The sequence below is a fragment of the Gigantopelta aegis genome, chromosome 2, assembly GCF_016097555.1.
Source record: "Gigantopelta aegis isolate Gae_Host chromosome 2, Gae_host_genome, whole genome shotgun sequence".
In the NCBI taxonomy this organism is placed as follows: Eukaryota; Metazoa; Mollusca; class Gastropoda; order Neomphalida; family Peltospiridae; genus Gigantopelta; species Gigantopelta aegis.
This window is the reverse complement of record NC_054700.1, coordinates 46802331-46828376: the sequence shown is the minus strand read 5'-3', so window position 1 is coordinate 46828376 and position 26046 is coordinate 46802331. Positions and strand designations below refer to the sequence as shown.

Here is a 26046-nt window from a genome sequence, read left to right as displayed (position 1 = left end):
AAATAAAATGTGTTGAGTGCATCGTTAAATAAAACATTTCCTTTCCTTTGTATAATATTTGTATAAATATATTGCCTCGGATGAATTTTGTTTTTCAACTGTCTTGTAAAACCATTGTATAATACTTCTGTAACTTATTTTATAATAAGCTGCTTCTAATAAAGAAAGGTTTCAACTGTCTTGCATCAAATTTGAATGAATATGCTGCCTCATCCGAATAAAATGTTTCTTCAAATATCTTGTTTTAAATAGAGAATAATTAGTTAATGACGTCTGATATCTGCTTTATCCTGTGAAGGTAAGAATAGGAAATTCCCATTCTTACCTTCACAGGATAAAGCAGATATCCGACATCAGTAATTAGTTATTATTTTTATCCTGCAGACCATAAAAATTAAGGGGGAAAGCTATCATTTCTGTAACATTGTACGATGATGACCTAGAGATCAAATGAGCAATTTTGTAATGTAGCTATGCGTGTGACGTCATATGAGTGATGTCAAAAGTCATAATCTGCTAGTATACGTTTATGACTTTGCTTTAATCAGTCGTCATAATCTGTCAGTAGAAACAGTGGTTGCAGGATAAACTTGTATAAATATACTGCCTCTAACAAGACAATCTTGTACTGAACAAGTACTTTAAATATGCTGCTTCTAGTAAAAAGGATTTGCCAACACCTTCGTGAAAAGAGTCTGAGAAGTGAAAATCTGTGTCACCCATTCATAAATTATAGGTTACACAAAATTAAATTCTGGTAACCTATTTCCTTTTTGTGCAACCTGTTATGTTCATGTAAATGATGACCTAAATTTAATGCACACACAAAAACCTCTGGTCTCTTGCAATTAGACTATGGGAGTAAAATCAAATGCTTGTAAAATAGGATCTTGGTGTTGCAGATGTTCTTTAACATTTTCACTGTAAAGAATTAACTCCCTTTAATACATGATTACGAAAAATTAGATTTGTGTGAGTGACGCGCAAACTAAACAATCGTTCTCACAATTTTTATTGGCCTTGAGTTATATGTGTTTACCTTTAGGAATGGAGTTATATTCAATACCTATAGGACTGGAGTTATATTTGTTTACCTTTAAGATTGGTTATATTTGTTAATCTTTAGGATTGAAGTTATAATTATTTACCGTTAGGATTGGAGTTATATTTGCTTACCTTTAGGATTGGGGTTATAATTATTTACCTTTAGGATTGGGGTTATATTTCTTTACCGTTAGGATTGGAGCTATATTTCTTTAGCGTTAGGATTGCAGTTATATTTGCTTACCTTTAGGATTGGTGTTATAATTATTTACCTTTAGGATTGGGGTTATAATTATTTACCTTTAGGATTGGTGTTATAATTATTTACCTTTAGGATTGGAGTTATATTTGCTCACCTTTAGGATTGGGGTTATAATTATTTACCTTTAGGATTGGAGTTATATTTTTTTCCTTTTAGGATTGGAGTTATAATTATTTACCTTTAGGATGGGAGTTATATTCAGTACCTTTAGGACTGGAGTTATAGTTGTTTACCTTTAGGATTGGGGTTTGCCGCTGCTTTTATTTGAGCTCGGTGCCGCTGCCACTTGGTGAGGTAATCGAGGATGGAGAAGACTGTCTGGGCACTCTTGTGGCTGAAATCAGACGGGTTTCCTTGTCGCGTGTCCGGTTTCTTCACCTGGTTCAGCACTTCAAGGATCTCCTTGCAGACCTGATAGGTGAATAAAGGAAAGGAATGTTTAACAATACCTCAGTACAGTGATACATCTCCCCAAACAGTTATCTACTTACTATTGGTTGCAATGTTTGTTTAATGTTACCTTAATACACAAGTCTTAAGAGGCACATTAATCAAATACCAGGCCTCGAATTTGGCAACTAAAAGGGCAAAGCCATATTGGCCTAGACCAATGGAGATTTTTTAGGTTTTAGGGCATTAAAGCCAGAAGACAGGACAAGAAGGCAAACTTCAACAACTGTCTTAATACAACAGAACAGCACCCATTCAAAATAAGTAAGTGTGAATGTTTTCATGTTTTAGTAATAACAAACTTTCCGGAGTCACATTTGAGTTTGATGACCAATTAATAACATGCAAAATAAAGTTGAAAAGTTGAAAAATATACTATTATAAAAAAACAAAAAAAACTGTCAACTTTGTAAAAATGTATTACTTTTATTTAAGCAAAAAAAAAAAAAAGAGAAAAAAAACATCAACAGAAAGAAAGAAGGAAGAATGATCAAGCATTCCAAGAGTACTGCCAAAACAATAGTTCAAATATGGGTAAATCCCCATTAAAGTCCAACTTGATCTGGTTATAACTCTGTTAAACATGGGTAAATCCCCATTAAAGTCCAACTTGATCTGGTTATAACTCTGTTAAACATGGGTAAATCCCCATTAAAGTCCAACTTGATCTGGTTATAACTCTGTTAAAAATGGGTAAATCCCCATTAAAGTCCAACTTGATCTGGTTATAACTCTGTTAAAAATGGGTAAATCCCCATTAAAGTCCAACTTGATCTGGTTATAACTCTGTTAAACATGGGTAAATCCCCATTAAAGTCCAACTTGATCTGGTTATAACTCTGTTAAAAATGGGTAAATCCCCATTAAAGTCCAACTTGATCTGGTTATAACTCTGTTAAACATGGGTAAATCCCCATTAAAGTCCAACTTGATCTGGTTATAACTCTGTTAAAAATGGGTAAATCCCCATTAAAGTCCAACTTGATCTGGTTATAACTCTGTTAAACATGGGTAAATCCCCATTAAAGTCCAACTTGATCTGGTTATAACTCTGTTAAAAATGGGTAAATCCCCATTAAAGTCCAACTTGATCTGGTTATAACTCTGTTAAACATGGGTAAATCCCCATTAAAGTCCAACTTGATCTGGTTATAACTCTGTTAAACATGGGTAAATCCCCATTAAAGTCCAACTTGATCTGGTTATAACTCTGTTAAACATGGGTAAATTCCCATTAAAGTCCAACTTGATCTGGTTATAACTCTGTTAAACATGGGTAAATCCCCATTAAAGTCCAACTTGATCTGGTTATAACTCTGTTAAACATGGGTAAATTCCCATTAAAGTCAAACTTGACCAGTAACTCTACATGATAAAGCTATATATAAACTTTCAATATCTTGAAGCACTGCAGGAAAAAAAAAGCACAGAGACTAAATTTACAGTTTCCTCCGGTTGGACTGGTAGGGGGACTAATAATGACATTCTTGCTGATGAGAGATGAAATATATAGTTGTTACGATCCTTGCCTCAGTAATATCCTCCTCCTTCCCGTCCTGTAGAACCTGTCCTACTACATGTGGAATCAGATACAGGGCAACGTGGGTGTTGTGACGGATCGACGCCGAGCACGACTGGAATATCAGAGACGCCTTTGGTTGCTTCACCTAGTGAAAATAACAATCAGATAATAATAATATATTTCTAAATAATTTAACAAAATGAGAGGCAATTGCTAAATTGGTTTATTTGTCATGCCACCCATTCTATGGCAGTATAATGGCAATGTTTTTGTTCAGACATATCATGGGACAATATTTCAAAATCTTAAGAATTATATTTGTATAACCCAGTGAGTAACCTAATCGTAACAAGTGAGCTACCATTCTGTAGAATACTGACATTCCAAAAGTATTTTAAACAAAGTGATTTTGCAAATAATGTAGTATTTTTCTAATTCCAAAACAAGTCTTAAATAAAAAAATTAAAAACTGATGGCAATTTAATTTTAAAAAGTCATGGTTCACCAAATAACCAATTGGTGGTTTGTGTGAATTTAAATTTATAAAAAAAAAAAAAAAAAAAAAAAAAAGAAGAAGAAATTTGTTTGGTTTATCAACACCACAATAGAGCACGCTGATTTATTAATTTATCGGCTATTGAATGCCAAAAATAAAGTTTGGTCATTCTGACATTTAGCCTTGAGAAGAAACCCAGTACATTTTTCCATTAGTAGCAAGGGATCTTTTATATGCACCATCCCAGACAGGATAGCACATACCACGGTCCTTGATATACCTATCGTGGTGTACTGGTTGGAACAAGAAATATAATTGGCACACCAATGGGGATCGATACTAAACCAGCCACTTATCAGGCGAGCACTTTACAACTGGGATATGTCTTGCCCCAAATTTGCATAACCGACACATGAACAGAAATATCAATTCAAATGAAATATTGTGACATGCATATGGTGTATAACTGACCTTAAAACAACATCATAAAATGCATGACAAGAGTATATGTATGTACACTAAATTAAATCATTCATTCATTCAACTTATTTTCGTGCTTATATCCAATTAAGGTTTTCAAGCACGCTGTCCTGGGCACACACCTCAGCTATCTGGGCTGTCTGTCCAGGACAGTGGGTTAGTTATTAGTTAGTTAGTGGGAGAAGAGGGTGTAGTGGCTTTACACCTACCCATTGAGCCCTTAAGAACTCTCTCTGGGTTGGAGCCGGTACCAGTTTGCGAACCTGTACTTACCAGCCTGTAGTCCAATGGCTTAACCACTGTGCCACCGAAGCCAGTGAATTAAATCAAACACAAATACTCATTAGATAAATACCTTGGATATGAGATAGCCTGTCCAGTTGCTGACCCAGTCTTTAAAGTTACTTCCCTTCTTACTGTGGAATATTGGCTTCGGCAGATTGGACCAATCAGTCTCTTGTGCCAGCTTGTACCTGGTCAAACAGAAAAGGAAAAGAAAGGAATGTTTGTTTTACAACACCTCAGCACCTTTCTAAATTACTGATCCCTGTTGTTCAAAACATAGTTAAATTAACCCTGGGTTAGTCTGACATTTTCCTTTTAATAATTTTTGCAAATAATACAAATTTGATTATATATAGGGGTACCTTTGATTGTTATAAATTAAGTTTCGACATACTGTTTTCAATTATTATTTATATTAGGTTCAGTCGTTGGTTTTGAACATTTCTGTTAACCATTGTTTAGCTAACTAACGTTTGAACAACCAGACCCTGGTGTTTGCTCTTTGGTAACTGCAACACTTGGACTACATAGTTACAAGAAACCTGTGGCCACAAAGGCTAACTTATTGGATAGCAGGTAGAAATCTTTTATATGCGATTTCCCAGGAGCCTCTGGAAATTGCGATGACAATCATTTCATTCACTTATCACTTACATAAGTTTGCGTAATCTATTTTTATTATGGAAGTAAATTTACAATGATTTATATGGACATAAAGGGTTATGCATAAGACAGGGGTGGGAATTGGTCAACTGTAAAAAGGGAAATCTAGAGGGGTCCAGAATGGTGAACTGTAAAAAAGAGGAAATCTAGATAGGTCTGGGGGGCAAGGACGATTAAAATGCGAGGAAACGCAATGTTCCATGACAGGAAAATCTCTGATCCGAGGAGAATTCCCACCCCTGAAAAGAATATTGTTTTAAATTAAGTATACATCTGACTTGCTGTAAGCTTATTTGCCTGTTAATCAAGATAATTCTGATTTTAAATATATTTTGCTTGCTTCATGCAAACGAATCAAAAGAATTCTGATTCTAAAAACATATAGATTTCTTTACACGCAACAAAAAAAAAACACCAAATAATTCTAGTCTTTCCTGGCCTTCATGAACATTGTTTTGAAAATATAGTTTATGTGCTTTACACATTAAGGTTATACTTTTTTGTCATCAATTTTATCTGTCTGAAGCAACTGTAGAAAACAAAATTCGGATTTTACAGAAAATCTTTTCTTTGAAAATACAGAATAAAAAGAATAGCACATTTCCATGGCAACCCAACTCACTTGGAGCTGAGCAGTGGAATGAGCAACTCTTGAATGTTTTCGGGAAAGCGTCTCCACAGCTTGGTGCCCCGCGTGTCGCCATCTTGCTTGGTCGCCGCCGGCTCACTGATCTGATAGATCTGTAGAAGCTCTTGTAGGGCATAGGCAGAACAATCCTAGCAAAAAAATAAAATAATAGCAATCTTTTCTTTCTATTTAATTTTTTTTTGAAGAAAACGTGAGGTGTTTTCTCCTTTATGGATACATTACCTGTCCTCAAACAAGTGCACTCCCCCCACCTATGGCTAGTAGTCTGGTCCGAACATCCCAAAAGCCAATGGGATAGCCTAAATTCTTCTACTGTATGCTCCCTCTAGTTTCAGTCATTTCAGACATCACAAACATATGATAATGTAGGGGTCAAAATATTGCCGTCTCAACCATTTTTCGCCCGTCAACATCACCATGGGCCTGGAGACGTGTCAGCCTGTCATCCACTCAGACCAACGATTATTTCACATGTATAATCACACATTATTTTGAGTCAACCACGTTTGGTTTGGGAAGCAAGAATCGGGAACTCTATTAACATGCCCCTATCCAAAAGGTTCAGACACGCCCATCCCAGGTCTGACCTCTGACTTTGTCAGTGGCCAGTCCTGGGACGGGAATGTTTGGTTTAGTAGGTTTTAATTTGGGACAACAGAATTTATAGCTTTCCGAAACGAATATGGGGCAGGAATTTCAGATAATTTCAACTCCTGTAACAAGACGAAAAATTAATACACAGCATTTCCCTTTCGGTATCCAACCCATTAAAAGGGGATTGTTACATACCTGGTTGGAGCGGGAATTTAGAATGATAAATCTCCCACTGCTTCAGCCTGAAGTAAGAAGGCTTAACAATTACACCATTGAAGCCAGTGGATGGGAAGGACCATAGTATATGCCAGTAACAAACCAACCTGTTTAGTAGGGTCCGTGGCTGCTAGAAAAGCCTTGATTATGTTGTTGATGAGGTCAATGGCGAAGTTGTCATCATCAATGCTTGCCTGAAACTTTGCCATCTCCTCCTTGGGGTTGTTGCAAACAAGCTCCAGTCTGAAATACACAATACAAACAAGCTCCAGTCTGAAATACACAATACAAACAAGCTCCAGTCTGAAATACACAATACAAACAATCTCCAGTCTGAAATACACAATACGAACATACTCAACAAAATGTATTAAGTGTCATTAGATATTTTCGGCATTTTTCTTTAAATATGATAAAAAACATTTACAGCTTCTTCCATTGTAACATGTTCTTAAACTTATTTTTGTTAATTAGTAAATTAAAGTTTGTTTTGTTTAATGACACCACTAGAGCACATTGATGTATCAATCATTGGCTATTTGATGTCAAACACTTGGTAATTGTAACATTGGTTAGATTTTACTAAAACAATGTTTTGAACTCATCTGTAATCAAAACTTGTGAAAATAATACGATACCAGCTTAGAATTACTAAAAAAGGTCTACTGCCCTTAGTTATTTGTTTGAGTATATAATAAGAAAGGAAATTGGTGTTCTTACAAGCCAAAACTATCAAAATGTAGTAATGAAATAAAATTAGTTCTACCAAAATCAAAAGGTCATACCGAAAAGAATTTTCATTTATGCTAAAACAAAATTAAAATGTATTATTGACATTGACAGAGACGAAAGTTGGTTATAAAACAAAACCAGAATTGTTTTATTTTGGTGGTCGAGTACTAGATGGAGCCCAAAGGTTAGGGTTGCCACTATTTCACTAGCCCGCCGGACCTGAACCAACTAAAATTTACTAGTCCACCATAATCTCTATTAGTCCGTCAGCCTATACTTTTGTTTTGCAATATTTTAATATCACTGGCGTAGGAAGCGGGGGAGGGGGAGCCCCCCACCTTTCTTGGTCCAGTAGCAGCATGTATGTGTGTGCACAACAGTTTACCATGGTCATCCCTATTTAGAATGAATGCAAAGTATCAGTGAATTTTTGGACAGGGAATATGGAAATTTTTGGACAAAGAATGAAAAACCTGGAAACACCAAACAGATGATAAATCAGGAATATCTTTCAACTCTATATTGAAAAGCGATTGTACAGCCTCACCTTCCTGGATCAATGGCTCCCAGCTCACCGAGACATTCCGCGTACAGACATTCAGCTTTTCCATCCGACTCTCGACAACCGGCTAGTAGCTGAAAAAACAGAACATCTCACATAACATAAATTTAAAGTGTATTTCAACGGGATTTGAATGGATGGATGGATGGATGGATGGATGGATGAATAAATGGATGGATGAATGGATGGATGGTTGGACGGATGGATGGATGGATGGATGGAAGGATCAACTCAGCATGAAAAAAAACGTCGGCTATTGGGTGTCAAAGATGATTGACCCCCAACATAAATTCATACAAAAAATAAATAGAATTACTAATTACTTATGTTAAAATGTTTAAAAATAGAATAGAATAGATGTTTAACAACACTCCAGCACGAACAATACATCGGCTATTGGGTGTCAAACTATGGTACATGCAAAAATAATGGGATGATAAACATCAATATAAAAATTCAAGGGTTAAATAAAAACAGTGTTTCAGAGCCACCAGTGAATATAAGCATTAAGAGCCAGTCGTGCAGTAATACTTACAACAGACACAAGCTGTGAAACAATGGGGTCTGCTGACTCGCTGCCCAACACATAGTCGTACAAAACATCCTAAAACAAAGACCATAAACAAATGTTAAGTTAACCCAATGTTTGTTTTTTTTTGTGTTTTTTTGTTTAATGACACCACTAGAGCACATTGGTTTATTAATCATCGCCTACTGGATGTTAAACATTTGGTAATTTTGACACATAGTCTTAGAGAGGAAACATGCTACATTTTTTCCATTAGTAGCAAGGGATCTTTTATATGCACCATCCCATAGACAGGATAGCACATACCATGGCCTTTGATGTACCAGTCATGGTGCACTGGCTGGAGCGAGAAATAGCCCACGGTACCCACCAACAGGGATCAATCCCAGACCGACAGTGCATCAAGCAAATGCTTTACCACTGGGCTACATTCCGTCCCTTATATTGTATATACTGTAAATATTCTGGTTCTACTGGTGCTGGTCAGTCCCAACTGGCATTTTACAGTTCTGACAAACTCGTACTACCATATCAGCAAACTAAAGACATTAATTTCACATTTTTTGTTTTAAACAAAATGCAATTTGTTTTCCCCTACCACATCAACATTACTCAGCTTTATCCTATATATTTGCAAATTCATTTTTTTAACATTATAATATAATAATAATTGGTTCTGAAGTTTGCTTTCACTTCAAAAATAAAATAAATAATAAATAAAAAAAACAAAAGACAGGCTCAATTATTTGTGAAATACGTCATGTTTTTCTTAAACTAATTACATTTGCTATACAACTGAATTATTTTCCTACACCATTTTACAAAATCAGCACAATTTGATATGCCTTGCTTGTTTAGACCATATTTTCTAATGCGTAATCAGCACAAACCTTTTCCTCTCGTAGCAGCTTCCTGAGTTTGGAAAGTGCATGAATCCGAACGTCCAAGCTTTCGTGTGTGACACCCTTTATAGAGTACGCCAGGTTCGTCTTCAAGTCCGATTGGCTGAACAATGTGAGAAAAATAATAGCAGTATTTCAGCCTTGAAAGCAAGTTAAAGCAGGGAAAAAAGAAAATTGTTAATATAAAAAGAAGTTAAAGTTTGTTTTATTTAACGACACAATATTTTATTCATAGTCTTAAGAGAAAATCTGTTACATTTTTCCATTTCCCACATAGGACAGCACATACCACAGCCTTTGATATACCAGTCATGGGGCACTGGATCGAACGGGGGAAAACCCATTGGGTTTGCCCAGGTTGTTTAATCCTATGAACAAGCAAATCAGGCAAGCACTATATACCGACTGAGTTAAATCTCCCCGCAAATCCCACTATGAACTTAGTCATATCTCTGTACGAGACAGTCAATTGGAAATTTAGAAAAAGCTGCTACATAACTACAGAATCAAGGTGAGATGTACCTCAACAATAAATTAATCAACCAGAATGTTTGGTCATAATATCAATCGTTCTTCCAGCCTTGGAGAATTTCAAGTGTTTTTGTGAACCATTTATGAATTTGCCAAATTATAGGTGACCCATTTCGAGTAAACCTGTTATAACCATGTACATTGGTGTCCTAAACTAAATGTGCAAAAATCGGTTACGTAAAACTAAACATGCAATATAAAGTTATGAGAGTAATCTACACTTGAAGGTAAAGCAATGAGTTACCTCCCTTTGAGGGTAAAGTTATCAGAGTTATCTCACCTTGACGGTCCGTCTGTGTATTTTTTCAGCACAGCATTAGCATCTGCCAGTTCCGGCATGTCAGGCAGGAAGTAGATCTCATGGAAATGATGGTGGAGAACTTTACTGAAAACAAATTTTAAGAACTTTCCTGTTTTATGAGAATCTAAATAGTGCTACAAGTAAATACAGCTGCCAGAAACGTCTATAGATTAACAATAATCTGCCTTGCAAAATTATACACGATTTATAGTATAAATACAAGGGCCTGTAGCAATCTTTATTACATACCTATTCAATCTTACTATAGTGATAAAGAAAGAAAGAAAGAAAGAAATGTTTTATTTAACGAGGCACTCAACACATTTTACGGTTATATGGCGTCAGACATATGGTTAAGGACCACACAGATTTTGAGAGGAAACCCGCTGTCGCCACTACATGGACTACTCTTCCGATTAGCAGCAAGGGATCTTTTATTTGCGCTTCCCACAGGCAGGATAGCACAAACCATGGCCTTTGTTGAACCAGTTATGGATCACTGGTCGGTGCAAGTGGTTTACACCTACCCATTGAGCCTTGCGGAGCACTCACTCAGGGTTTGGAGTCGGTATCTCGATTAAAAATCCCATGCCTCGACTGGGATCCGAACCCAGTACCTACTAGCCTGTAGACCGATGGCCTGCCACGACGCCACCGAGGCCGGTACTATAGTGATAGACATTTTGAAACCGTGTGATAAATTTATTTTGTATCACACATATGTGCAATCTGGACCAGAACTGAACTGCTAAATGGGGATTTCCCTTTTTATTTCTACTGCAGTTAGCGCTTTATATTTACTGACGTCATATATGATTTACAAATTACGTCACATCTTATTTGAAACATTACACAAGATTGCCACAGAGTATGATTCTTAATGTTAAGTAAATCCATGAAAGGAGTTTTATCATAGATTTAACAAAGTGTTGTTATGACGTTAAATTAAAAACCGTTTTTGTAAAACATAAAAGAAGGTATGTAATAAATACAGAACTTCACATACGTTGTTTTCACTTCCTATTTATTGCACCCGTTTATTTTGCGGAAGAACATACCATTCGACTGCTACATGGTCTCGTGGTATATACATTGTTGCACAAAATAAACTTGTGCAATAAATAGGAAGCCAAAACAACGTATGTCAAGTCTTGTATATTTACAACACTTTAGAATGTTTATCCATAAATATAAAAATTTCTAGACAATATGGTGTCATAGATTAGCAAACATATTGTGAAGTATTTTGTGACAGCAGTAATTAAATTGGACCTTTTTTTAATACTTAATTGTCTATTTTTGACTTGAAACAATAAAAATAACAGTAGGGATAATTTCATTGAACCCCTTCTTTCTTTATTTTGTGCTTAGATAGATTTGCTGAAGTGCTGTAGAGATCGCTAAAAGCCCTAGTGATAAAAAGCAAGTAAAAGTATGCTTTAAACTTTACCACAGTGAACAGAACTACCTGGGAGAAAGTCATGGATGAACTCACCTGTTCTGTACTATCATGTATGTGAAGATGTCCGACACCTGTGCTGGGAGGGGGTCCAGCAGGGGCAGAAGGGTGGCTATAATCTGTGACATCATCGTCCCCAGCAGTGGCAGATCCAGACTGAAACCAAACAACATTGATTCTCTGTAATACATAATATAAATTGTATACATTGCTCAAATTTATAACCACTAGCTACTGGTACGAACACAGTCATACTAGTCAATAATCACTAATCTAAGAGTCCATGACCACCATTGGTTAGTCCATGTTGGACTATGATCACTAATGGTTAGTCCATGTTGGGCTATAATCACTAATGGTTAGTCAACGATGGGCTATGATCACTAATTGTTAATCTATGCTGATTTATGATCCCTAATGGTTAGTCCATGTTGGGCTATAACTAATGATTAGTCCATGTTGGGCTATGATCACTAATGATTAGACTGCTGGGCTATGATCACTAATGATTAGATGGTTGGGCTATGATCACTAATGATTAGACTGCTGAGCTATGATCACTAATGATTAGACTGTTGAGCTATGATCACTAATGATTAGTCCATGTTGGGCTATGATCACTAATGATTAGACTGTTGGGCTATGATCACGAATGATTAGACTTTTGGGCTATGATCACTAATGATTAGTCCATGTTGGGCTATGATCACTAATGATTAGACTGTTGGGTTATGATCACTAATGATTAGACTGTTGGGCTATGATCACTAATGATTAGACTGTTGGGCTATGATCACTAATGATTAGACTGTTGGGCTATGATCACTAATGGTTAGTCCATGTTGGACTATGATCATGAGTTAATGAGATTAAATGATTGATGGATAATTACCAGCAAAATATATCTACTGAGTGTCCAAAAAAGTTAGTTTGTTTTGTTTATGACACCACTAGAGCATCTGGTAATTTTGACATAAGTCTTGGAGAAAAAACATGCTACATTTTTCCATTAGTTGCAAGAAATCTTTTTACATGCACCATCCCAGATACAGGATAGCACATACCACAACCTTTGATACTCCAAACATGATGCACTGGCTGGAACGAGAAATAGCCCAATGGGACCACTGACAGGAATCAATCCCAAACCTACCACACATCAAGAGAGTACTTTACCACTGGGCTACATCCCACCCCCATCTAAACTCACAATACATACACGTCCCATACCTATGTGCACCACATCAAAAACATGCCTGCACGCAAATATGCACACAAACACACACACAAAACTAATTAGTTACTGCACCTTCTGACAAAACAATTCCAAGCTCTGCAAGATATCTCAATAAAATCTCTGTCACGAAACTGGAGACCAAGTCTGTAAAAAAACAAGAAAAAAATTAACAGGTAACTCAACTTTGTATATTAAAAATATATGTGTAATAATTAAGTGTAATGCTAGGGTCAGACTATCAACTGTCATGACAGTGTTGGTCAACTCGAGAGTTGCATTGTAATTTCCCCAACTCCCAACTTACGACGGGTACACTCAGATTAACAGCTAATTGGTCGTAGGAGTTGTATATGATGAGAATCGAGTTGTAAGAGTGCTCAAACTAGCAACTGGACAGTCGCAGCAGAAGTCATGAAGTTGGCGAGTTACCCAGCTACGTTATGATAATTTCAAGTCTGAGTCTGAGAAAAGGTAAAATAAAGTTTTTGAGTACAAGAGTATCTACTTCCTGTGTATTTTGTACCGAGAATAAACATATTCTTTACATATGTCAGAGTTTATTTCAGGGTAATTCCTACCTGAGGGTGTTCATCATTTTGTGTCGTATGGAGCTAATATGTTTGGTTCCCATCAGACGAATAATGGAAATCAAACTTTCCATAGCCTGAAATAGAGTAAGATGAAATAGCTTGTAGCAAAATAACACTTCCACATTCATAGCTTATAATAAATTATCAGATTCAAAGCATCCGCAACAGCCCGTCACAAAGCGAACACCATCTTTCATAGCCTATAACAAAATAACACTTCTACTGGCTATAAGAATATAATACATCTTCATAGTAAAACAGAACTCTTCCTACAGATTAGCGAAATAGTTTGCCATAACCTAAATTTTAAAAAACAATCTCTATACTGAAACAATTTCTATAGTCCATGACATAACAGAATAACATACCTACAGCCTATGAAATAACTTCCTTAACTTTAATAGAATAATATTTTCCATAGATAGATAGATATTCTTTATTTCCTCCATAAAATGAAGATTATTAAATAGTTTACAAATACAATAACAAATAGACAGAACATAATACAGTATCAAAATAAATAAATGTAAAAATACAAAAACGGTTACTAATCAATACTAAATAACTTCGTATAACTTTACTATTAGTGTTGAAGAAGAATGTTCCACTTAGTTAGTATATAGCTAACCAGTAGCATTACACTTTCCCACATATCGTAATCTAGAGACAATTGGCAATCTACAGGCAAACCGCCAAGTAAAAATGACAAAAACAAATCTTCATCTTCCCTTAACTTCACAAATAATTCAACATTAAGCAAGTCACATGCCTTGTTAAACAGAACATCTCTTTCTTTCAGTTTAATTTGACAAGACATAAACACGTGTTTAACTATATCATGAGCTACTGTGCCACATAAACATTCTTTTGATTGCAATGGAGGTGAACCAACATGAATGAGTCTAGCGATATCACAAAAGCTGTGGTTTTTCTAAAGCAAGTTTCCATAGTCTATGTTCAGAACCAGATCTAATTGTACTATAGCGTGAGAAAGACAGTCTAGATTTGAGTTGTCTTTCTACTAACGTAGTTTCATGGGAACATATATTTTGCATTGAAAGTTGAGCCCATATGCTTTTAGTCATAAACATAGAATTACATACATAGTCATCTATCACACCACACAAATCATACTTGCAACATATTAAAGATAGGAGACTTAGTATCCCAGTTCTCTTTATGAATTAACACTGACTTACACCTGTACTGCCCAAGTCTGGCTAAAAACATCTTTTTAAAAACAAATGATGACTTTGCATTAATACAATCTGTAACAAAAGAATGTTTTCCACTGCCAATAACAGAAGAAGAAGAAGAAGAAATTTGTTTTGTTTAATGACACCACTAAAGCACATTGATTTATTAATCATCTGCTATTGAATGTCAAACATTTGGTAATTTTGACGTATAGTTTTAGAGAGGAAACCCACTACATTCTTCCATTAGTAGCAAGGACTACGTCCCGCCCCAATAACAGAAGAAGAATTTCCACAGCCTATAACAAAATAAAGCACCTAGGTGGCCTATGACAATATTTAGCATAATGCACAAATATACAAAAGGTGATTAGTGTGGATCACTTACCACTTTCTTGTCTTGTAAAGAAATGCTTGATGTCATCAGCTGTGAATCAAAGAAGGCCAGAACTCCCAGCAGTCGGGGTTCTAGGTAGTCAGCCTGTTGAAAATAGATTTTAAAAAACAATAAATATCATCAAAAGCTATATAAAATATTATTCAATAAGCAATTTACATGACAACATTAACTGCAATAAGCATGAGAGTACTGCTAAAGCAATACATGAGACCGGGCTTAAGTCGTGTTCACGATGGGTTTCCAATGTCTTTTTTGGCTGTTCGCAACTTGGACGCAACGAGGATTAAGTAGGAATAGATCGGTGTACAATCCATTCTACGGTTTTTTAACGCAAGCAGGATTTGCTGCATGCAGCATTTCCTCCTTGCGACAAAAACATCGGATCGACCACGTAGATAGGACGCAGTTTAATCTGAGACACACCGCCTACCGGCCCCCTACCACTCGCAGAATAGTCTGCGTTAAATTGCCATTCGCAGACTAGTCTGCGGAAATTCTCAGAACAGTCTGCGTTTAAGCGGTGAATAAACAAAATAATTTGAATTTTTTCCAGGTTCTTCCAGGTGTTCGCCGAGTGTTCGGCGACAGGACGCAGACTGTTAGCAGATAAGACGCAGACTAGAAAATTCATTTCCCCCCAATTTTTATATTTTTTCCCCCCGATCGGTTGCAGACTGTTTGCAGAGTGATTGCTTCCTAACACAGAATAGTCTGCGATAGGGTAAGGTTTTGTCGAAATCTCAACTTGAACGCAGCGTATTTTTAACGGAAACCCATCGTGAACATGACTTAAGCCCGGAGAGACCGGGCTATAAGGCACAAAATTTCTTTTGTATATAATTAAAGAGCTATAACTCTGTGAAAAATGGGTAAATTGCAATGAAAGTTAAACATGATTAACAACAGTACATGATAAAGCTATATTATAATATATCACGTTCTGCAAGTGAACTCTTCAGATGTTTTTGGTCATCCTGGTGTTTATCATAGCTCAAAGGGACTATCCTGAGTTCACAGGGGTGTCACTGTATCATTAGTCCCATACTGGTCCAAGCAGATGGGACTATAAGTTTCATCTTCGTCCTTCTGTCTGTCTGTCTGTCTGTCTGTCTGTCCATCTGTCCCACATATAACTTTTCAGACTTGTTTTCAGAATGCTTTATATAATAACTGATATTTTGTGTATAGTTTTATCATTAACTGTTACGGATCAAGTTTGACTTTTATGGCGATTTACCCATTTTTCACGGAGTTATGGCCCTTGAACGTAGGAGATATGAAAATCTGTTTTCAGGACTTTATGCCTGAAGATATTGAGATAAAATTTCCATTTACGTCATTTTGAGAAAAAACACAACATGACTTAGTTCATATAATACAATAGCACAGTTTTAACAGTTTTGGAAATGAACTCTTCATATTGATAAATTCAGCAAATAATTATCAAAAACGTTGTAAGTAGTGTAAGGTGTGGATCCAGACTACAGATGTTCGAAGCTATCTTAGCACTACAATACGTAAAACCATAGTGACATCATAGCCTACAATGGTTTTACGATATCTTAGCGACTACTTGAATGGAAGTTGTACATCAGTGGTCAATGCACATTAAAACAAGCTAATTTCTTGTCTCTCTTTTTTTCTTTTTTTTTTACAGTACTGAGATTCCAGACCCATTCAATCCACCATTTAAAGCCAGATTCTATGAACTTTAATGGTAAAAAAATTTGTTTAACAAATTATGACGAGGGTGATACCATTTGTTCTGGTGTGGAGATGTCTTTAGGTCCTTTATACTGCTCGTCGTTTGTTGACAGTGTCCGCAGACCGGTAAACACCTGCAAGGAAGAACAAGACCTCAGTTGCTAACCAGCTGAGTTCAATAACAGGCAACAAAAACGGAGTAAAGGAAACCCCATAAAAATAAAGGCGCCTCGTACGAGATTGCATAGCAACTAATGAAATTGAAATTTTGTCTCATCATAATCAGCAATTCTAGTAGTTATTCTCATACCATGCACTCATATCCTGTGGAAGGAAGAAAATGTTTTATTTAATGACGCACTCAACACATTTTATTTACGGTTATATAACGTCAGACATATGGTTAAGGATCACACAGATATTGAGAGAGGAAACCTGCATCAAGCAAACGCTTTACCATCGGGCTATGTCCCACCCCTTCATATTGTGCATAAATATACAATCCATTAATATGGTTAAGTTTAAGCAAGTATGAGAACATAATTCTGAAAGAGTCACTCGTCTGGTGATAGTTTCAGGTGACAGATAAGTGAAAGTCTAACTTACTTAGGCATGAAAGTTTGTTTTGTTTAACGACACCACTAGAGCACAATGATTAATTACTAATTGGCTATTGGATGTCAAACATGTGGTAATTATGAATTGTAGTCATTAGAGGGAACCCGCTACATTTTTCCTAATGCATCAAGGGATCTCTTATATGCACTGTCCCACAGACAGGAAAGCACATACCACAGCCTTTATCAAGTTGTGGTGCACGGGTTGGAACGAGACAAAAAACAATCTGCTGAATGGATCCACCGAGGGGGTTCGATCCTGTGATGCAAGCACCTCAAGCGAGCACTCAACCAATTGAGCTAAATCCCGTCCCTACTTAGGCATATTCAGCAGGGTAATTGCTCACAATCGATCGGTAGACTGGTTTTTGTGCCTAACATTAATTAAATGTGATTTGATAGAACACGATGGTGCCAGTCAAATTGTTTGCGAGTGCTCGTCCTCTCCTGAACATGCCACTGATGAAAGACAAAAAGACAAAGTGCAACTCACCTGGTGATAGTTGGTGCTCAGGTGAAGCAGCAGCTCGTTATGGACTCTCTGGAAATGCAGACGCAACAAGCTTCCCAACTCAAAGTTCGTCTCAGTCTGTTTAAAAGAAAAGTCTTTCAAATTAAAAAATGTCAAACTATTTACATCAATATATTTTTATTTTTTTTACCAAATTATATTTTCTCATTAACAGTGAACTATGTGTCATGTCATACTCAACATGTATAATAATGCACATAATCAAGTTTTATTTGAAAAGAAGGCAATGTTAGTTTAAAGATACCTCAGTGCATTGTAAACAACAGCTGTTTAATGTCGAACATGTGCTTACTGCATCTTAGATTCAACATATACACATCCACAAGATTTTACATTTTGTTTTCCACTTTTAAAGGCATATAGCCCCACCCCCAGGGGGTTGTCACATGACTATAGACATAACCCACCTTTTCTTCCATCTCAGTAGTAATCTAGGTTACTCTTATTTATAATCCTTGGTAGACCTCGGGTTGAGAATAGATTTGTAAACTTGCCCGGGAGAATATGTCTTTTAATATTTGTACTCATGGAATTTACCATTGGTCTGTCATCTTGTGTAAACTTGAATTACATTTTCAAATTGCAGGGAGAGGCCTTGATATAGGCATTTTGACTGTTGGCTAATAGCGGGGATGTGAGAGGGGCTGGAACAAAAACGTTTATTGCGGCCAGGATCCAGGAGCTGCTCAAGGGCCCCTGAAAGAAAATTGTTGTTTGCAACCCCAGAAAAAATTGCATTCAATGCTAACAACTTTAAACTGGTTATAGCTTATAATATAAGGCTTGAAAACATGCAAATGTGGTCAACAGTATTGTACATCATGTTTCTGGGTTTTTTTTAGACGAAATGGAAAAGCACATTTACGCGTAGCTCTCACATCCCTGGAATACCCAACCAGCATTATAATTGGGAATAAATATTATTTAAACCACATCCACAATAACTGGACATGTGCTGTACCGACTGGCAAACGTACCTGAAGGTAATTGAAGGCCTTCTCAACATCCGACTTCTGACAGAACCGCATCAAGTAGGAAAAGATGTACCTGGTGTTGTTGATTAGCATTATCCGACGATTCTATAAAAATAGTGATGGTTCATATTACCACATAAGAAGCTTTAGGATCTATTCAGATATATCACAAACACTGTAGTCTATTTCTACTATTTCTACTCACATGAGATCTCCATCTCTCAGTTACATCTTTCCCCTTTGGAATAGAAGATTAGCAAGAAAACCAGGCAGGGAACATTTTGTTCAATATCGCGTCGCAATTCGCTATGCAAGTTTCAGAAATCGCTACACAATTTTAAAACATTATACAGTAGTTGCTACTCAGTTTTAAATTGACTAGAAAAATCGCTAATCAAGATTTTGAAAACAAAATGTTCTCTGCCAAAGGCATGTTCAGGACAAGTGATCGCAGTCATTTGCTAGACTTGTTTTTGTGCCCAACATTAGATGACTGTGATATGATAGAAGATGATGGTATCAATCAAACTGTTTGTGAGCCTTCTCCTCCTGAACAAGCCACCATTATCCATATTAATCTGTTACCAAGGAGATCTTGAATAACAGCTGTTTATAATCTAGGATACAATACCAATTTAAAAAGCTTAAAAAGTTGACAACTTCTTGCCATACTCAAATAAAGGTCATTATGCACCACTTTAGATCAAATTTTGCCTTCTTTGTGGAAATTGTTTTATGCAAAAAAAGCTAAATTCTGATAAAAAATAAAATAAAATTCTGAAAAACTGCATCCCTGTTAAATGGACACTTCAGGTTTATCCCTTCCATATACAAATGCATACGTTGTACCTCTCATGACGAAGATAACATTGGAAAAAAAAAAATTCCACAAAACCTTGCAGGGTCTTTTAAAATAGGGAAAACAGGTATGGTTTTCATGTACGTCGATACATATATGGGCACTGTGTACATTGTGAAGATTTAATGCTAGGTTTTTATATACCGGTTTACCAGAACATTCATAAATGGACAAGGTGGTGACAATGTACATACTGGCACTGACAGAAGACTTGCAAGAAGTTTGATCAGGGATGAAGCCTCAGGTGTGGCTTTGCTCACCAGGTGGGGTAACATGTACTTTTCACATCCCTGTAAAAAATGAACATATTAAACATAAAAAGGTTTTTGAGCTTTTTCATTTGTATTATTATTTTTGATTACTATTTGTACTGTCATGTTATTTCCATGTGGTAAACATTCCAAACAAAATGCTGACTTCTATTAATAAAATAAAATTTTACTTTAAAGAATACTCCAAAGTACATAAGAACATGAAGCAAAATTGTAAACTGATGGCGAGTGTGTTCTGTATTGTGATTGGTTAATTACATTCTTTTTCCAGGATCAAATGAAAATAACACCCAGAAAGCTAATGTCATTAGAAAGTGACGTCATTAGCAATTGGAACAGGCAAAGTTGACGGTTCAAGGGTCTACAGTTAGATTGTAGCCAAGTATTTTTTTCAAGAAATACCAAATATACAGTTAGTTCCGAAAAAAACTGATTCAGTTTACAATGGACATAACCATATGAAGTTTTTAGATTTTCGGGTGTTATTGTTTTAACTTTTATGCCCGCAAATGTTTCATTTTTAATCTCAGGCTAACGTCTTCATTAAAAAATTACATTTGTGGGATTAAATAGACAATAACACCCACAAATCTAAAAAAAATCCATATGGTTATCTCCTAAATGTTTAAAATTAAAAAATCAGTCACTCATCAAATTATCACATACAAACTGAAGTTGAATTTGTCAAATATATCACATAATGAATTCACCGAAATTCAAGAATGACATATTAAAAAAACTTTTTTCTTACTGTGTATCTTTTGTTGAAGAAAACATGAAGTTAGCTAAATATTTTTAAATAAAAATTAACTATTAATTAAGTGTATCTTGGAAATAACACAAAGCAACAACCTGGAGAAAACACTTGACATCAGCAAATCCTAAAGTACTGGCTACTTTGCGGAGAATTTCTTCAGGGTTGTCTGCCCCTTGCGCCATCTGAGCATTGTGCATGGCTTCAACAAGGAACTGAAATTTGTAAACAAAACACAGCACGTCATGTTTTTAGCTCACTTATATATTTACTTTCACAAAAAAAAAATTAATTTAGGAGAAAAAGAAAGTAAAAATTAACCAAACTTTTCACCATGTAAATTAAAAATATTAAATTTTGAAAATTTGAAGTCAATTTCATTATTGTTTTTCAAATTCAAATATATTAAAAATGCATTAAATCATAAATAAATCATTTATTAATGCATTTTTACAAAAATACAATTATTATTCAATATATACATAGTTCACTAAATATTGACAAGCTTAACAATACTCACATTACAAATGGCCTTTCGGAAATCAACAAACAGATTTTGTGGTTTCGTCTTCTTGTACTTGGCAACTGCCTGAAGCTGTAAACACAGTGTCTTTAATATTATTCATACTAAATAACATTATACTCACCAAATAACACTTTCACCAACACTAACACTGTACTCTCAAACTAAAACCATATTCAACAATCCAAGAATTTTGTTGACTTATAGCTCTTATGTACAATAATCCATTCTGGTGTAGGTCATAGTTACATATACAGGTGTTTATATCAGTGAATCTCATAAAAAATTAATGAAGTGTTTTTATTAACTGTATGACAAAATATTTTGTCATAATATTCATGATTAATCTAGTTCTTTAAAAAAAAATGAAAATGAATCAAAATTTTTATTTAATATTAAAGAATTTAAAAATAAAGATCAATTAATTTTTATTTTTTTTAACACGATTGTATTGAGATATAAATCAAGTTTTATTGATCTAGAACTTATAATTTGTGAGAAATAAGAGCCAACCACAATAAACTTAACATTGAGCTGTGCACAAAGGTGGATGATGTCATTGCAGCAGCCACTGAAAAAGTACCACCACTGTTGAAGCGAGACAATAATGCTACAGTGCTAACAAATATATACAGCTTTAGGGTGTATACTACCAAATCAAATCCCATAGACGACAATAGTAACATATGTGGCTAAAACTCCTACCTGCAACGTATCAACTGACATAAACGCCACGGATATAAATACTACCACCCCTCACACTTAAAGTGAATCAGAAAAAATTGGGGGTCAAGCTGCTCGTTTCTGAGATAACGGGTAGCGTCTATGACTACCCTAATTCCGCACAAAATTCGAGTACTTTTTTTTGCAGATACCCCATACATGTTTCAAGCACAAGGCTACTTGACACATTGGTACTAGATGAAATAAAATTGCATTTTTATTTTTACCTAGACGAAACTATTATTTTTTACAACCAACACACTCACATTTATAACCAATCACAGGACTTGTGGTGTTCACTTCTCTATCAAAAGTTGGGTGCACCTCGAACTTTGACCCAGCCAGAAGTTATTTGGTTTAATACTACCTATACTGGTAACATATATTTTTCAAAGTGTCCAGCTATGTGTCTTTATGACAACCAGGATCTGGTGTATTCTGACATAAACTGACAACCTCACTGAAACTGTTGTTTCTACAGTGCAACCTAATATAATGTACACCTCAAAAAGCATATATATTGCATGTAGTTTTGTACAAATGCAATATGTCATATTAAACAACAAAATGTTTTAAAATAAAACTCCTGAAGATATTTACTTTCAGTTGGGTGTGTCTACTCAGGTATATATTTAGAGACAACAAAGATAGTCAGAGTACCTCTACCCCTTTAAAGAATTCCATTAAAACACATGCACTTGATTGACCCCTAGATTATGAAGACCTTAACAGGCACATTAAAGAAATATCAGTATTAAAAAAATACACTGTCTGAGGAAAGAAACACAGACATGACTGTACCTGTATGAAGTAATGACTTAATGTCCTGAATATTAGTGTTGGGAGGAAATCATGTATGCTGGGTGTGGGTGTCTTCAAGTTACCAGGCGTGGGAATTTCAAATCCATCGGCCATGCTGATTTTCATAATGAACCATCAAAACCATTGGCAGCCACCAATATTCCTGACTATATTTTATTTATAGCCTACTGTAGTTGGAGGTTTTAATAGTTGTGATATCTGGAATTATCATGCAGCTTTCACACATTTATTTTTGATTAATTACTGAAAAAAAACTATTTTTAAATGACAAAATTACCCGAACATCTATTTTCTTGCATTATTTTCTAATCCGGATGAATACAATATGTACATTAGATGTATTCCTACAATCTGTAATCTAGCATTTTATTTAGCTAGTAACATTAGGTAATACAGCTTTAACAATAAAATAAATTATCAACTTAATCCAAGGCAGATAATCAAATCTGAAAAAATTGGTTCTGAATCTAGTATAAACTCAAAATGCTTTTCATGAGAGCTAACTAAGTGATTATTAAGAAAAAAATGTATCTGGATATCTAAGTATATGTTTAACAACCTTATTGTTATGTACAAAACAAGAATAGAAGGCACAATAGTGACAACAAATTTAATTATGTTTTTGGTAAAGTTTTTCTTCAAATTTACTTGAAATTTTGCATAAAACTACAATTTTGTCTAAAATATAACTTAGCACCCTATAAATATGTTAATATGACAATAAAAATCAAGTTCTTTACAAATTTGAGTTTTCAGAATTTCATACATAAAAAATTAACAATGTTAATGGAAACTAAAGACATTAACCCACTATTGGCACATGCTATTTTTAATATAAAAATAAATTGCTATTAAAATCTTAGTTCAGGTTGCCTATATATACTCTTCAAAAGAAGAAATGCAAAACCACATTGTCGTAACATTTGGAGAATTGATTTAATTATTGAATGGTGAGTCCGATAATTACCAAATGTTGCAAGATTGTTCACAATTCACTCTAGTCCATTGTGAGTAAGTGATAGGACACACCACCAAGGTCAAGGTCATCTGGAGTCAATACCGGGTGTGGCCTCCGCGTGTGTTGACAACTGCCTGGCACCGCCTGCCCATTGAAGCAACCAGAGTACTGATGACGTCCCGGGGGATGGTGGCCCACTCGGCCTGCAAGGCTGCTGCCAGCTCGGGCAGGGTCTGGGGCTGTGGTTGTCGCTGTCGGAGGCGTCGGTCCAACTCGTCCCATAGATGCTCAATTGGGTTCAAATCCGGAGATATCGATGGCCAAGGAAGGACATTAATGTTGTTGTTCTGTAGGAAAGCCGTTGTGAGACGTGCTGTGTGAGGCCTGGCGTTGTCATGTTGGAACACTGCGTTGGCGTTGGCCATAACTGGAACGATGTGTGGCCGGAGGATCTGGTCAATGTAGCCCTGTGCATTCAGGTTGCCCTGCACATGGACCAGGTCAGTTCTGCCAGTGTGTGAGATGGCTGCCCACACCATGACACTACCCCCGCCGAATCTGTCCACTTCCTGCACACAATTTGCCGCATAACGTTCACCACGACGCCTATACACGCGACATCTTCCATCATGACGTCGGAGCAGAAATCGGGACTCGTCACTGAACCACACCTGTCTCCATCGCAGTTGAGGCCATTGTCGATGAATCTGGCACCACTGCAGTCGGAGTCGACGGTGTTGTGGTGTTAAGATGACACCTCGAACTGGACGTCTGGCACGAATTCCTACCTCACGTAGGCGGTTCCGTACGGTCTGGTCGGATATCCTGCGCAAACCTGGTATTGCTGCGGCTGTGGAGGTGGCAGTAGTCAATCGTTCCCGAAGGTGGCGTACCCGGATGTAGCGGTCCTGCCCGGGGGTAGTGACCCGTGGTCGACCAGATCTAGGGAGGTCACGTGTTGATCCATGTTGCTGGTAACGGTCCCACAGTCTGGAGATGGTGCTTGGGGACACATGGAATGCCCTGGCAACGGCCGTTCTGGATTCGCCTGCGTCTAGTCGGCCGATGGCATTGTTTCTCTGCGGTTCACTGAAACGTGGCATGTCCTGGATTGTCAACTGTCGGCCAGATACAGAGGCCAGGCAAGCGAACACCCTGCACTTTTATACTGTCGGTGTTCATGTTGCACGTGCAGACAACGCACGTGCAGTGGTGACATGGTTTGCACGTGGCTGCGTTTTTGCGAATATTCACATTTTGAAACTTTATTTTACAGTAGCTGCGTTTTATCGAATGTAACCGTGGGAATGTGTTTGGGACATGCAATGACCTTATATTCACAAAGCATGAACCGGTAGGAAACATAAAATCGGAGTTATAACCCATTTGTACCCTTTTGCGTTTCTTTTTTTGAAGAGTATATAATACCATATTTAAGAGCAGTTGTATATGGCAAGTCAAATACCATGTAAAAAGAAATTATTGAAATCTTTACAGTATGAATTATAGGCCAAAACCAACTTTCCTTCAGTGCTAACTTTGATTCAAACTCCATTCAGAGCCATGTACAGAGATTATTGTCACGGTCAAGGTCATTGTGAACTTGCATGGTCGAGTGATGGCTAATTAATCAACCAGTATAGTTTAATTAAATAAAATGACAAAATCATAATATTTTGTATTATGCACTGAATATGTGCTATAGGGTGTATACTACCAAATCAAATCCCATAGACGACAATAGTAACATATGTGGCTAAAACTCCTACCTGCAACGTATCAACCGACATAAAAACCACGGATATAAATACTACCTCCCCTCACACTTAAAGTGAATCAGAAAAAATTGGGGGTCAAGCTGCTCATTTCTGAGATAACGGGTAGCGTCTATGACTACCCTAATTCCGCACAAAATTCTAGTACTTTTTTTTACAGGTACCCCATACATGTTTCAAGCACAAGGCTACTTGACACATTGGTACTAGATGAAATAAAATTGCACATTTATTTTACCCAGATGAAACTATTATTTTTTACAACCAACACACTCACATTTATAACCAATCACAGGACTTGCGGTGTTCACTTCTCTATCAAAAGTTGGGTGCACCTCGAACTTTGACCCAGCCGGAAGTTATTTGGTTTAGTACTACCTATAATTAGTATATATTTGTCTTAAACCAGTGGTATATCGGAGTGTGTAGATAA

General features: G+C 36.3%; 1 protein-coding gene across 1 annotated transcript in view; it reads right to left on the bottom strand.

The window, feature by feature from the left end:
• LOC121386375 (serine/threonine-protein kinase ATR-like) overlaps positions 1 to 26046 on the bottom strand; it is a 73975-nt gene that overhangs the window by 26180 nt on the left and 21749 nt on the right. The window contains exons 17-35 of the mRNA XM_041517260.1: positions 21333 to 21407; positions 20911 to 21027; positions 19981 to 20076; positions 18931 to 19032; positions 17915 to 18010; positions 16858 to 16938; positions 15089 to 15181; positions 13493 to 13578; positions 12987 to 13058; positions 11714 to 11833; positions 10198 to 10302; positions 9375 to 9489; positions 8491 to 8559; positions 7941 to 8029; positions 6769 to 6904; positions 5825 to 5979; positions 4610 to 4727; positions 3286 to 3423; positions 1540 to 1717 (exon numbers count right to left, since the gene is read on the bottom strand). Coding sequence (XP_041373194.1) covers positions 1540 to 1717; positions 3286 to 3423; positions 4610 to 4727; positions 5825 to 5979; positions 6769 to 6904; positions 7941 to 8029; positions 8491 to 8559; positions 9375 to 9489; positions 10198 to 10302; positions 11714 to 11833; positions 12987 to 13058; positions 13493 to 13578; positions 15089 to 15181; positions 16858 to 16938; positions 17915 to 18010; positions 18931 to 19032; positions 19981 to 20076; positions 20911 to 21027; positions 21333 to 21407 — 2041 coding nt within the window. The remainder of the gene's footprint in view (positions 1 to 1539; positions 1718 to 3285; positions 3424 to 4609; positions 4728 to 5824; positions 5980 to 6768; positions 6905 to 7940; positions 8030 to 8490; positions 8560 to 9374; positions 9490 to 10197; positions 10303 to 11713; positions 11834 to 12986; positions 13059 to 13492; positions 13579 to 15088; positions 15182 to 16857; positions 16939 to 17914; positions 18011 to 18930; positions 19033 to 19980; positions 20077 to 20910; positions 21028 to 21332; positions 21408 to 26046) is intronic.